At 40.9% G+C, this 15,266-nt stretch overlaps 2 protein-coding genes across 10 annotated transcripts in view; one reads left to right on the forward strand and one right to left on the reverse strand.

The window, feature by feature from the left end:
• CRH (corticotropin releasing hormone) overlaps window positions 1-15,266 on the reverse strand; it is a 316,144-nt gene that overhangs the window by 214,879 nt on the left and 85,999 nt on the right. Inside the window, exon 1 of one of the 9 annotated variants that reach the window (XM_047842574.1) lies at window positions 13,204-13,283. The exons of 5 other annotated variants lie outside the window; for them this stretch is intronic. The gene's annotated coding sequence lies outside the window, so the exon portion shown is untranslated. Of the gene's footprint in view, window positions 1-12,927; window positions 13,039-13,203; window positions 13,284-15,266 lie in introns of those variants that run through there. 3 more of the 9 variants (XM_047842571.1, XM_047842573.1, XM_047842575.1) reach the window with 3 other exon arrangements.
• Window positions 13,327-15,019, forward strand: RRS1 (ribosome biogenesis regulator 1 homolog). Its single transcript, XM_047842567.1, has one exon. The coding sequence runs from the start codon at window positions 13,444-13,446 to the stop codon at window positions 14,539-14,541; it is 1,098 nt and encodes a 365-aa protein (XP_047698523.1). The 5' UTR covers window positions 13,327-13,443; the 3' UTR covers window positions 14,542-15,019.

Here is a 15,266-nt window from a genome sequence, read left to right on the forward strand (position 1 = left end):
AACTAGTAAGCAAAGGAATATATAAACATATGGCTAAATTTACACTTGATCTTAGCCAAAAGGCCGAGAAGCGATTGGCTGAATTTAACTGTATGTGTTTTTAAGACGATTAATTTGGAAGGTATAAAAACAAGATGGAATTAAAGCTCAGGAAAATAGTAATGTGCAATGAAAAGGGAGCCATCAGAGTTAAACTATCCTAAGATTCATATATTTGATATGAGGAATGTAAAGTTGTTTGACCTTAGCATAGTTAAGTCAATTACGCTTTTAGCACTTAAAGGGTCACCATAAAGGAATAATAATAGAATGTTGAATATCCAAACCAGCAGGGTGTTAAAATTTAATAAAGAAAATTCCAATCCTTATCAAAATTCCAAAGGAATTTTTCACAGAAATAGAACTTCCCTAAAATTTGTATGGAACCACAAAAGTCCCCAAATAGCCAAAGCAATCTTAAGAAGAACAAAGCTGGAGGCATCACATTTCCTGATCTTGAACTATATTACAAAGTTATGATAATCAAAACAGCATGGTACTGGCATAAAAGCAGATATGTGAGACAGAATCAAGAGACCAGAAACAAACCCATGCATACATGGTCAATTAATTTTATGGCAAAGGAGTCAAGAATATACAATGGGGAAAGGGTAGTCTCTTCAACAAATCGTATTGGAAAACTAGGCAGTGCCACATGCAAAAGAATTAAACTGGACCACTTTTTTTTTGTTTTGTTTTAAAGTTTATCTTTGAGAGAGAGAGTGCGCATACGAGAGAGAGGGAGGGAGACAGAATCCCAAGCACTGTCAGTGCAGAGCCCTATGTAGGGCCCAAATTCACGAAGCATGAGATCATGACCAAAGCCAAAACCAAGAGTCAGACATCTAGCCAACTGAGCCACCCACGCACCTCCACTGCCCCAACTTCCTTACATCATACACAAAAATAACTCAAAATGAATTAAAGACTTGAATGTAAGACCTGAAACCATTAAAATTACTAGAAGAAAACATAAGCAATAAGCTCCCAGACATCAATCTTGGCAATGACTTTTTGGATTTGACACCAAAACAAAGGCAAAAAAAGCAAAAATCAACAAGTGGAACTACATACAACTAAAAAACCTCTACAGAGCAAAAGAAACCATCAATAAAATGAAAATGCAACCTACTGAGCAGGAGTAAATATCTGCAAATCATATATCTAATAAACAGTTAATATCCAAAACATATAAACAACGCATACCACACAATAGCAAAAAAAAAAACCCAAACAAACCCACACACACACACACAAACACCCACAACTATCCAATTTTAAAAATTGGCAGAAGATATAAATAGGCATTTTTCTAAAGAAGATATACAGATGGCCCAGAGGTACCTAAAAAAGTGCTCATAATCTCTAATCATCAGGGAAATGCAATCAAAACCACACTGAGATATCACTTCATGCCTGTCATAATGACTAGTATCAAAAAAGGCAAGAAATAGTAAGTGCAAGTGAGGACGTGGAGGAAAGGGAACCCTTGTGCACTATTGGCGGGAATGTAAATCGGTGCATCCACTATGGAAAACAGTATGGAAGTTCTCAAAATATTAAAAATAGAACTACCACATGACCCAGCAATTCCACTTTTGGGTGTTTGAAAACAAAAACACTAACTTGATAAGACCCATGCACTCCCATGTTCATTGCTTACAATTACTTACAATAGCCAAGACATGGAAACAACTTGAATGTCCATCAATGGATGAATGAATAAAGAACGTATGATATATACGTACAATGAAACATTATTCAGCCATTAAAAAGAAAAGTAGTCTTTCATCTGTGACAATATGAGTAGAACTTGAGGGCATTATACTAAGTGAAATAAGTAAGACAAAGGAAGACAAACACCATATGATCTCAATTATGTGTGGAATCTAACAAACAAACAAAAACCCAAACTCATAAATACAAAGAAAACCTTGGTCGTTTCCAGAGATGGGAGGTGGAGAGTAGGCCAAAGGGGTGTGGGTGATGAAAAGGTATAAACTTCCAGTTATAAAATAAATAAGTCCTGGGAATGTATTGTACAGCATGGCAACTATAGTTAATTATATTGTGTTGTATATTTGAAAGTTTCTAAAAGAGTAAATATTAAAAGTTCTCATCACAAGAAAACAAACAAGGGGTGCCTGGGTGGCTCGGTCAGTTAAGCATCCAACTTCGGCTCAGGTCATCCCCACATCAGGCTCTGTGCTGACATCTCGGAGCCTGGAGCCTGTTTCGGAATCTGTGTCTCCCTCTCTCTCTGCCCCTCATTCTCTCTCTCTCTCTCTCTCTCTCTCTCTCTCTCTCTCAAAAATAATAAACGTTAAAAAAATAAAAAAGAAAAAAAGAAAAAATGTAACTATGTATGGTGACAGATACTAACTAGACTTATAGTAGTGATCATTTCACAATATATACAAATACATAATCATCATGTTGTACACCTGAAACTAACATAATATTATATATCAGTTATATCTAAACAGAAAGAAAGAGATCTCAATCAAGCTAATAAGATACAGAAGCAAAAAAAAAAAATAGATACAAAACATACCAGGTAAATAAAAAGTATATAATAAAACTGAAATAAATACATTAGTAATCACAATGTACTAATTAGTCTAAATGCATTGATTAAAAAGTGTCAGATTTGATTTAAAAAAAAAGCCACCAGGGGTACCTGGGTGGCTCAGTTGGTTGAGCATCAGACTCTTTTTTTTTTAATGTTTATTTATTTTTGAGAAAGAAAGAGAGACAGAGCATGAGCAGGGGAGGAGCAGAGAGAGACAGAGACACAGAATCAGAAGCAGGCTCCGAGCTGTCAGCACAGAGCCTGACATGGGGCTCAAACTCATGGACCATGAGATCATGACCTGAGTCGAAGTCAGATGCTTAACTGACTGAGCCACCCAGACACCCCAAGTGTCAGACTCTTAATCTCAGCTCAGGTCTTGATCTCAGGGTTGTGAGTTCAAGCCCTGCACTGGGCTCTGTGCTTAAAAAAAAAAAAAAGGGATTTCAGTCATCAGTTTGGAGCTTCTGGGTGGTTCAGTCGGTTAAGCATCCCACTCTTGATTTTGGCTCAGGTCATGTTCGTGAGATTGAGCCCCATGTCGAGCTCTGCGCTAATGATGCAGAGCCTGCTAGGGATTCTCTCTCTCTTTGCCCCTCCTGTGCTTGTGCTCTCTCTCTCTAAATAAATAAAATAAACATTAAAAAAAAAAGAAAATACCATTTTAGTTATGTCTACACGAGTCCAAAATCTTCCATGGCTCCTTAATTCTTGATCCTAAAAGTACTCCAAATTGGTACTGCCCTACACATTCATCCAAGCCTATTTCTTACCTGTCCCCAATACAAGTCATCTGTCCTAAGCAAACCAAACTGCTAATGGAATCTCTATCGTGTAGCATTTATATGCTTGGGTTGGGATTAGATTAAAAAGGTTCACATCCTGGTTTACCATTTATTAACCTCATGAACTTGGGTAAGCTACTTAACCCTTATGATCATCAGTCTTATTGATAAAACAAGACACTGTTAACATCTAACTCCTAGTCCTATTGTGAGAATTTATAAAGATAACCAGTGCCTGGTATATTGCACCTGCTCCATAAACACTGACACATGCTTTTATTCATATTGTTACCATCTACTAGAACACACCTCTTCGTCCTTCCATCTATTCAAACCTTACTCAGGCTCAAAGGCCAACTCCAGTATCTCTTCTTTCAAAAAGCCTTCATCATTACTCTAAGGGAGACTTCATTTATCTCCCTCTTCTACAAAGTACAGTAGTTATTAACCATGTGGAGGAGGGGGAGAGAGTCAAAAATGCCTTAAAGAATCTACTGGGGGGGGGGGGAATGTTCTATTCACAAAAAATGCACATGCATACACACATACATTTGCATAAAACATCAGGGGATTTGTGTCCTTCGTAAGTTCACCCATAGAACCCCAATTAAGAATCTCTGTATTTGGGTGCCTGGCTGACTCAGTTGGAAGAGCATGCGACTCTTGATCTCAGGGTCATGAGCTCCAGCCTCATGTTGGGTGTTGAGATTACTAAAAAATAAAATAAAATAAACTTAAAAAAAATGTAAAAAGAACTTGTGTCTTCAAGTGTGTTTCACCATCACTCATTCTTTCTACCTGAGACCATCTTAACAAAAGAACAAGATGCTACATTGAGCTAGATGCAGCATAAAGAAGCGAGTGAAACTCAATTCATAGATAAGGAAACTGACAAAGAAGTGAAGTGACTTACAAAACTACACAAACGTATAGAGTAGCAGAGATGGAGCCAGAATCTGTCTCCTGATTATCCCTCTAGGTTTCTTTGCAAAAGTGGCTTGAATAATTTATACCCAACTCACAGAACTCTAAAATTGAGATATAATGTTAGCCCATTTTTCAGGTGGGTAATGACCCCTTAGATAATTTGTCCCCAGGTAATCAGGCCAGAAATTAGCAAGATTTATTCTCAGAATGATAGTTACTAAACATACCAGCAATATTATTGTATTTTATTCTACTTTCCCTTCCTGATATTGAAATTCTCTCATTAGCTTTATCTGAAGCAACACCAAATCAGGAAACACAAAACTGCCCCAATTTTATTATGTGAGGGCATTAACTTCGAAGCTTTTTAAAAAACTTTTCTACAACTGCAACATTCAAAGATCTAGATATGGTCTAGATCTTGGACGCAGACAGACACAAATAAAGTCAGTTCACAATCTTTCATTCTCAGACCTGACTTTATAAATACAAACATTTTATAAATATGTCGTCTATCTTCTTCCCTCTGAGACATTTTTCCAGAGCAACTAACAAATAGTAAAATGGATTATACCCCGCTCACTCTCTACACTATGTTCCAAGTCTCAAAGAAGTTTAATAGTAAGGAAAAAAAAAAAAGAAAGAAAGAAAAACGTCATAAATAACCTACAGAACACAGTAATCAACCTCTACATTTTTAAAAATTGATTAGTACTCATGTAGTCAGTCTTCTTGTGCATTCAAGGAGTTGTTTCACTATGTGGAGTCATACAACCAGCCTAGGAAATGAGATCAATGACTCAGGAAGAGGAGGAGGTTTGTAAAATGAGGAATATTGGTCAAAAACTTTAATTAGCAACCAGAAAAGAAAGTACTTTATAGAAAAATAATAGTGGAGTGCCTAAAGAGCACAAGTTTTTAACAAAAGAAAAATATCTTAGAGATGAATGGTGAAGCCCACCTAGCCAAAACCTTTCATTTTCCAGATGAATAAACTGAAGCCTGAAACCTAAACTGTATCACCTCTAAAATTCACACACTTTCCAGAGAAGGGAACCTGAGAACCCAGCATAAGAAGTCAGCTTGCCCAGAGGCTACTGGGTGGCTCAGTCGGTTAAGTGTCCAACTTCAGCTCAGGTCATGATCTGAGGTTCATGGGTTTGAGCCCCGTGTCAGGCTTTGTGCTGACAACTCAGAGCCTGGAGCCTGCTTCAGATTCCGTGTCTTCCTCTCTCTCTCACTCTCTCTCTCTGCCCCTTCCCCACGCATGCTCGCGCTCTCTCTCTCTCTCTCTCTCTCTCTCTCTCTCAAAAATAAATATTAAAAAGAAAAATTTTTTAAAGAAGTCAGCTTGCCCAGCTGAAAAGTCATGCTGTCTTGGATAATGAGGCAAGTATAATAAATACTGGAAAATTCCAGGAACATTATTTATACATTCTAAATAATAAGTCCTTCTTAAGCCTTGGAGGAAAGTACACACACCACAAGCAACAGGATCGTCTGCATTACAAGTGGCTCAGGGACCTAGATTAGACTGCAGTGCACTTCCGGATGCTGACAAGGATACAGTGTCACACCTAATTGTCCTTAAGGCTTTTTTCGTTTGCTTTCTTTAGCAAGTAAAAACACCTAGAAAAAGTGTAGGCTACAGAATTTACCCTATATGTGGCCATACTTTTAGTGTTTCTATCCATTGTTTTTATTTTTCATAAATGTATTCTAAAAATAATGGAGTTAACAAAGATTAGAAACAATTCTAGGTTAAGAGGAACCAAGAATTACTGTTTATTTGGCATAACAATAGCTTCACTATGTATTCTTTATATTGCTTATGTGGGAAATTTAGCAGAAAAATTTTATTGGCAGATTAATTCATGTTTACACACGGCCGATGATTGCAAGGACAAATTGAAATCTGCATGGCAATGAAGTTGCTTTCCTTAGGAGAAAGAAATTCAGGACTCAGATGCCTAGAGTAAATCTACTCTAAACTTTTACAAAAATCATTCAGACTCTATTAAGGAAAACAGGGACGCCTGGGTGGTTCACTCAGTTAAGCGTCCGACTCTTAACAGCTCAGGTCATGATCTCACAGTTCATGAGTTCAAGCTCCGCATTGGTTTCTGCAATGACAGTGCGGAGCCTGCTTGGGATTCTCTCTCTCTCCTTCTCTCTCTGTTCCTCCCCTGCTTGTGCTCTCTCTCTCAAAACAAACTTCAAAAGAAAAAAAAGAAAAGAAAAACACAAAGAGATTCTTTGTTCTTTGCAATTTTACTTTCATAAGTTAAAATATAATAGAAAATGATTTTTTAAATAAATGGATCTAAATTTTCTGTTACTGGATTCTTTGAGTGCAAAGATCCTAAAGTTCTGGAACTTTAGTTTTCTTTTTATATCAATCTTTTATTCTTATATTGAACTTCTTACGGAGACAAAATATAAAGCCTAACACCAATCTCAATCCCTTGTGATTTAGTGAAGAAGTCTTATGAATGAAAACCATCAGCCAGTGATGCTTACATATCTTACAGGTGGTGATAAGATTTTGGGAAATGCAGTTTTCTCGGAAAACTGCATTTGCCAATTTTCGAAAAACAGAAACCATTGTGTATTTTACAGACAGCAATCAACTTAAGTCAATTCTAAAATGCTACCATCATTTTTCTATCCTAAAATCCAAAGTTCTTTCTAGGCAAATGTACAATGTTTGGTAATTATTCTATCTGCTTCAGTACTAACTACACAAAATCTGAATGCTATGTCTTCTATGTTCATTTGTAAAACAAAACAATGGGTTTTTATATAGGTTTCTGACTAAAACTGCACATGAATACGCAGATTTTGTCTATAATGAAGAAATTTTCAAAATTAATTTTTGCCTTCAAGTACTTCCAAATTAAAATTATAAATCAGTAAAAATGAACCATGTGGAAATAACATAAGCATTTCAAGGGCCCTTTTCTGCTGTTTTATCAAATTACTGGCACATTGAACTTCCTAGACAAAAACAATCAAAATAACTATGTTCACAGCAGGATTAAAGATTGAATCATCCCTAGCAATTTCCGCTACCAAAAAGGGGCAACTGAGAAACATTTAGAAAGTAAATCTAAGTTAACGCACCATCCAAAAAATGGAAAAAAAACGCTTACAAAAATGTTTTACTAAACAAAGTTATGTTTTGAGGAAACATAAAGGTATTACTTTCGTGCCTTCTTGCCCCTGACTGGGGAGAAAAAAATCTCCTTCTAGGTTCACTTTTATTATTGAAATATTTCTCAGTAGTTGCTACGAAAATTGATTTTTCTGTCCTGTGCCTCATTTTTGCCATTCTTGAGAAATGTTCTTAAGGCTCTAGAAAGGTAGCTAAGATAGAAAAATAAGAGTGAGGAATAAATATTTAGAAAACAAGCCTAAGGAGCACTATGACGCCATAGAGTAAAGAGCTATTCGGGGCCAGATCATGACCATCCAAGACCAAGAATAATCATTATTTTGATAGGTAGAAAAGGGAGTTTATGAGAAGCGTGATTTTGCCAGATGGGTGGAAGATAAATCTTCTGGACTGACCTGAAGAATGAAAGCAAGGAACTGGAAGGATGCTCCTAGAATAGCTCCCTGGGTATCGGTCAGAGTCCTGGCAGGAAACAGGTAGCAGTCAAGCCAGGTAATTTAACAAAGATCAACAAAGGGAATATTACAAAGATGTGGGCATGGTTTAAGGAAAATCACAAAGAGTAGTGCTACAACAGCAAGAGCCATACCAACCTCTAGGCCTCCAGCAACCAGGGTAGCAACTAGAGGATCTAAGAGAGGGTAGCTAAATGGAGAGCGCTGCCTGATTGGAGCTATGGCCTTTCAGAAGGAACCAACCAACCACAGCAATCTGCAGAGAGCTAGAGGCATAGATGCCCTCACCTTAACCTCTTTATACCCTGTGATCTTGGATCATTGCCTCCTGCTGGCCACATCTCACTGGAAGCCAGGGACAGAGAGCAGAGTGGAGAGAGGATCTGGAGAAGCAGATGGAAGAGACCCAGTCTAAGGGCAAGGTTGCAGTAGTGAGAATGAGAAGGATACAGTACAGAGTCAAAGTTAACAGAACTTTTAGACTGATTGGATTTGGAGCTGGGAAAAGAAAAGTCAAGGATAACATCATAGTTTCAAGCTTGAGTAACTAGCCTAGAATGATGATAACATCAACTGAGGTGCTTTTACTAACCATTGTATTCCCAATATCCAACACAGTACCTTGGCCATGAAAGGACTTCCATAAACTTTTATTGGGAGAAAAAAATGTGGATGGATGGATGATGGAAGAAACAAATTTTCAGGAAGATGATGTGTAATTTAGTCTTAGATGTATTGAGTTTAGAGTATTGTGAAAGAGCCCACCAAGTGGTTTGAGACTTGATTCTGGAACTCTGAAAAGGAAAGGAAAAAAGATGTACCTCTAAGAACCAGCTGCACAAAAGTGGCAGCTGACACAATGAAAGTGGATGAAATGGCATAGAGAGCAGGTATAAAGAGAAAAGCAGAGTCTGATGACCAAACTTGGGATCTGTCTGTATTATGGGACAAAAGAAGGAAAACAAAGAGAAAAGGCAAAGGGGAAAAAACAACAAACGATGTACAGCCATTGGCTGTACTGCTAAAATATATTCCCATATATTTACACATCCTTGGTAGGCTTCCTTTTTCCTGACACTACCAAGTCTCACCTAACATAAAAATGATACGAATGGAGACCAGCACTTACCTACTTGCCTCACTAAGAAATTTTTAAGCCATTTTACTAATTTTGCTCATCTTGAATCTAACAGCCAACATTAATCCTTTTTTTAATTCAAAAAAGTCTATTTAATAGGTTTATTCATTTAAGCAATCATGTATCAAACATCTGTTATGTATCCAGAGTTATCATTGGCAAAGTAAATGATGGGAGACTCAAGTCATTATTACACTGTATGTCAACTAACTTCTATTTAAATTTTTTAAAAATTAGAATAAAAAACATTCATCATAAAACAATTAGAGGGGCGCCTGGGTGGCTCAGTCGGTTAAGCGGCCGATTTCGGCTCAGGTCATGATCTCGCGGTCTGTGAGTTCAAGCCCCGCATCAGGCTCTGTGCTGACAGCTCAGAGCCTGGAGCCTGTTTCAGATTCTGTGTCTCCCTCTCTCTCTAACCCTCCCCCGTTCATGCTCTGTCTCTCTCTGTCTCAAAAATAAATAAACGTTAAAAAAAAATTTTTTAACAAATAAAAAATAAAACAATTAGAGTTCAATTAAGAGCTGACACATATGATTCAAACCAAATAGCATTTCATACAGTGAGAATTCATACCATTTAACACCTGTTGACATCTGCTTTTTTTTCCCCCTAACTCAGAAGATTGACAGAAGAGCTAAAACCTACAAACATGTACTTCCTATTAAAAGCTCAATCATACCACACTGTAAATTTCTCTTAACCTTTTTTCTTCTCCACTGTTCCATATGGTCTCAGTAATCTTTGTATCTAGTGTCTGGTATATGGCAATCATTCAAATGTTTGTTGAATGAATGAATGAATCAGAAGCTAAGCCAAGCCCAGAAGAGCTTTACCACTGTTCATAACATTCTCCTATGGCAAATCACAAAACCTTTTAAGGGTCAAGGCAGTTACCTACTACAGCCTTCGACCTAGCCTTAACCCCACAATATGAGTGCTATTAAAAACTTGGTGGTGAGTGTTAAGACAAAGGCAGAAAAACTCCTGAAAATCCTAAAATGCTTTTAGAAAAGAAGAGGGGTGCCTGAGTGGCTCAGTCAGTTAAGCATCTGACTCTTGATCTCAACTAGGTCTTGATCTCAGGGTCGTGAGTTCAAGCCCCACACTGGGCTACACATTGGGCATGAAGCCTACTTGAAGAAGAAGAAGGAGAAGGAGAAGGAGAAGGAGGAGGAGGAGGAGGAGGAGGAGGAGGAGGAGGAGAAGAAGAAGAAGAAGAAGAAGAAGAAGAAGAAGAAAGAAGATTGTATCACATTGTCTGATGCATGAAATGTGCTCACTAAATGTTTGATGAGTGAATGAACAAAGGAGAGCTGAGGAAAGACAATGAGCTCCAGAAACCAAACTCAGGGGGCAGGTACAATAGATAGGGCTGTGTCTAATGTCTTCTCTAGCTGAGACTCAACCGACTCTGTTTCCTAAGGGCTATGATATCTATGGGTTAATTTTCCAGCATAACCCCCTCTACCAATTGGGTGGCTCAATTGGTTAAGTGTCCAACTTTGGCTCAAGTTATGATCTTGTGATTCGTGGGTTTAAGCCCTGTGTCAAGCTCTGTGTTGACAGTTCAGAGCCTGGAGCCTGCTTCAGATTCTGTGTCTCCCTCTCTCTCTGCCACTCTCCTGCTCATATTCTGTCTGTCTCTCTCTCAAAAATAAACATAAAATTAAAAAAAAAAAAAAAAAACAAAAAACCAAGCCAATAAACTGCAAAATCAGCAGTATGCCTCCCAAACTTGATGTACATACTCATAACCCAGAGATCTCCTTAAAAAGAAGGTTCTGAGGGGCTCCTGGGTGGCTCAGTCGGTTAAGCGTCTGACTTCGGCTCAGGTCATGATCTCATGGTTTGTGAGTTCCAGCCCCACATCGGGCTCTGTGCTGACAGCTCGGAGCCTGGAGCCTGCTTCAGATTCTGTGTCTCCCCCTCTCTGTCCCTCCCATGCTCATGCTCTGTCTCTCTGTCTCTCAATAGTAAGTAAATGTTAAAAAATTAAAAAAAAAATAAATTCATAAAAGAAGGTTCTGAAAGCAAGGGATGTTTTTCCATCCCCATATCTGATCCCTGCTAAAGGTTTAAAACCTAGAAGAAGCCATCAGATATAATCACTTGATTATCTCCCTCTGGTGAAACCTCTCATAAAAGAGACTTACACTATCCATTGTAGAAATCTAAGATACATAAAACTTAGTGCATTCCAAGGAAAACGCTGCATAATGGGGGCCTTATCTCAAAAGAAGAACTGACATCTCAAAAATATAGGGTGCTCAAAACTTTTACTGTCTGTCCTCTTTAGGCATTCTGAACTCAGAATTTCCTGATCTCAATGACAAGGAACATAAATTTTTTGGAGCAAAACACCACATCCAAATTATTGGTTAAGATTATCCTACATGTAATATTGTCAGTTCATTTTTTTTTTCCAAGATTTGCCTCAATTAAAGCTTGGAGCTACTTTGTTTTTCTCAAAAAAAAAAAAAAAAAAAAAAAGGTTCTGAATCATTACATCTCAGTTAAAGCCAGAAACCAATTCTAACAACTTCCTGGTGATGCTATGCTGCTGGTCAACAGACCACACTTTTTATGTATCAAGAGCCTGAAAGACATTGCAGAGAGTATGTATACAATCTTAAAGCTGGAGTTAAGATCCCTCTTGCTCCCACATTTCCTGTTGTATAACCACAGACTCATCTTACAGCTCTGAGCCTTCTTTTGCCATCGGTGGAATATGGTGATTCACTACTGCTAACATTTACTGAGTGCTTACTACGTACCAAGAATTAATGTTCCATATTTATCAATTTATAAATTGAATTGGACTTAGGTTAAACAACCTGTTCAAAGCAGGTACTGTAAAGCTAGATCTGATTCTAGGTAGTTTGAGTCAAGAACCTAGTGTATAATCTCTGTGTAAGACTTTTTAGCTCCTAGAGCCATTACACAGATAAATAATTGGTATTCAGGGGCGCCTGGTGGCTCAGTCGGTTGAGTGTCCGACTTCCGCTCAGGTCAGGATCTCACTATTCGTGAGTTGGAGCCCCGCGTCGGGCTCTGTGCTGACAGCTCAGAGCATGGAGCCTGCTTCGGATTCTGTGTCTCCCTCTCTCTCTGCCCCTCCCCTGCTCATGCTCTGTCTCTCTCTCTCAATAATAAATAAACATTTTTAAAAAAATTTTTAATAAATAATAATTGGTATTCACTTAACATTTATTGAGCACTCATATGTTCCAGACCAAGCTCCCTTGGAAGCATATTAACTCATTTAACCGTATAAAAGCCCTAAGAGGTAGGTACTATTAGCACCCCATCTTACAGGTGTGTGTGTGTGTGTGTGTGTGTTTTAATGTTTATTTATTTTTGAGACAATGCGAGAGCCAGAGTGCAAGCAGCGGAGGAGCAGACAGAGGGGAGACACAGAATCTGAGGTGGGCTCCAGGCTCTGAGCTTGTCAGCCTACAGCCCGACCCGGGGCTCGAACTCACAAACCGTGAGATCATGACCTGAGCCGAAGTCGGACGCTCAACCGACTGAGCCACTCAGGCGCCCCTTACAGGTTTTTAAATAGGCCCAAATACCCAAAGATCCCACAGCACAGCCAGGACTGGAACTCAGGCAGTCTCACGACTAGAGACTGGAACTCAGGCAGTCTCACGGCAGAGCTCAGTGCTCTTCTACCACAAGCCTGAAGAGGATGCGATTCCAGGGCTCTGGGCTACCAGACACCAGCTCGCCGACGTGGGCGCACCCTCGCGTCCACTTAGGGAGGTCTAATTGCCAGCCCCTGCTCGCTTGCAAAGCAAATCAAATCTTCCACAATTAGCTTTATGTGTACCTGTGGGAAGTGTCTTTCTCGGCTCACACCCAGGACCGCCATGAACACGTCAGGGCTCTGGCAAAATATAATTTGTCTAATCCCAGAAAAAAACCGAGAAGCTAAACATCCTGAGAACTGATTTACACTGAAATTGTTAACAGTCGCAGCGGGACCCCCTCAAACCGCGACCCCCCAAATTTGCACCGCCCCCTTAACGCCGCTGCATCCTGGGAGCCACAGTCCCAATTAGGCCTGGAATTTGTAGTTTGGACTCCTCGAGCCAGCACCGCCTACCTCTGGGCCGCTGGTGAAGGGCCTCCGATAATCCCATCTGCTCTCCAATGCTGCTCTCTGCCGGCCTTTTCTCAGGTTGCCAGGACTGTAAACCCGTTCCGGGTGCTCCGGAAGCGAAGCTTTCTCTTCCGGAACAAGCGTCTGGGCGACCGCACGTGGTTGCGGTGCCCTGGCTTCTGCCGGCGTTTGCAGAGAAGTATTTGGACTGTCTCCCCGAAACGAGTGAGCCCAGGCGGAGCCATGGAGGGCCAGAACGTGGAGGAGCTGCTGGCAAAGGCTGAGCGGGACGAGGCAGAGAAGCTGCAGCGCATCACAGTGCACAAGGAGCTGGAGCTGGAGTTCGACCTGGGTAACCTGCTGGCCTCGGACCGGAACCCCCCAACGGGGCTGCGGCGCGCGGGACCCTCGCCGGAGGCCGAGCTGCAGGCCCTGGCGCGGGACAACACGCAGCTGCTCATCAACCAGCTGTGGCAGCTGCCCACGGAGCGCGTAGAGGAAGCGCTGGTTGCGCGGCTACCGGAGCCCACCACTCGCCTGCCGCGCGAGAAGCCGGTGCCCCGGCCACGGCCGCTTACACGCTGGCAGCAGTTCGCGCGCCTGAAGGGCATCCGTCCCAAGAAGAAGACCAATCTGGTGTGGGACGAGGTGAGTGGCCAGTGGCGACGCCGCTGGGGCTACCAGCGCGCTCGCGACGACACCAAGGAGTGGTTGATCGAGGTGCCCGGCGGTGCCGACCCCTTGGAGGACCAGTTCGCCAAGCGGATCCAGGCTAAGAAGGAACGGGTGGCCAAAAATGAGCTGAACCGGCTGCGTAACCTGGCCCGCGCGCACAAGATGCAGCTGCCTAGCACGGCGGGCATGCACCCTACGGGACACCAGAGTAAGGAGGAACTGGGCCGCGCCATGCAGGTGGCCAAGGTTTCCACTGCCTCTGTGGGGCGCTTCCAAGAGCGCTTACCTAAGGAGAAGGCGCCCCGGGGCTCCGGCAAAAAGAGGAAGTTTCAGCCCCTTTTCGGGGATTTTGCAGCCGAGAAAAAGAGCCAGTTGGAGCTGCTGCGTGTGATGAATAGCAAAAAGCCTCAGCTGGACGTGACGAGGGCCACCAATAAACAGATGAGGGAGGAGGACCAGGAGGAGGCGGCCAAGAGGAGGAAAATGAGCCAGAAGGGCAAGAGAAAGGGGGGCCGGCAGGGTGCTGGCGGCCAGAGGAAAGGTGGCCCGCCCAGCCAGGGAGGGAAGAGGAAAGGGGGCTTGGGAGGCAAGGTGAATTCCGGGCCGCCTCGCTTGGGTGGCAAGAGGAAAGGAGGACAACACCAAGGAGGAAAGAGAAGGAAGTAATTTTCATCCTCGGACCCGCCTGTAAACAAAGAACTATACTAAATGTTAAGTTCGGGGGGGGGGGGGGGTCAAAGAAAGCGGCTTCTGCTGCCTTCGTTGAACTTGAGGTTGAAGGGATAGGCTGACCTCCCCCCAAGACAGATGTAAGTGTTGGACTTTACAAATGAATGTTTTTCCCACAACCAAGAATTTGGCTGGAGATTAAAGGATGTATTTAAGGACATAAGAATCAGGGAAAGAATTTGGTGGAAACTGGGAACGAGTTCTATTTTTTAAAACACATCTTTTTTCTTTTTAACTTTGAATATGGTGAGAGGGAGAGGAGAGTTGGTCATATTTCAGACTTGTAATTGATTTCTGCATTATTTTTATGACAAGTGTATCAAAGCAGAGGGGGGAACAGAAAGATTACATTTTCAAAACTGGACTTACAAGTAACTGTTAACCAAGGTTATTTAATAAAAGTGTCTGTGTCTAATGTTGCTTTTGACTTTTTGAGTGTTGGTAGAAATCCTAAGTAAAACCAAGGGGATACCTGGTTCAGATTATTTTCATTTACTTTCTAAAAAACATAAAGCAGTTAATTTATGATGATTTCAGTGAGGCTTATTAGGAAAACTCATACTTCTTTTGGTATCAGATATAATATTGAAAGTGTAGTAAAACTGATACCTCTTTGTAAAAAGATTTTATTGCTTTTTTATACTGTGAAAACATTGCCTTGC

The sequence above is a fragment of the Prionailurus viverrinus genome, chromosome F2, assembly GCF_022837055.1.
Source record: "Prionailurus viverrinus isolate Anna chromosome F2, UM_Priviv_1.0, whole genome shotgun sequence".
Lineage (NCBI taxonomy): Eukaryota > Metazoa > Chordata > Mammalia > Carnivora > Felidae > Prionailurus > Prionailurus viverrinus.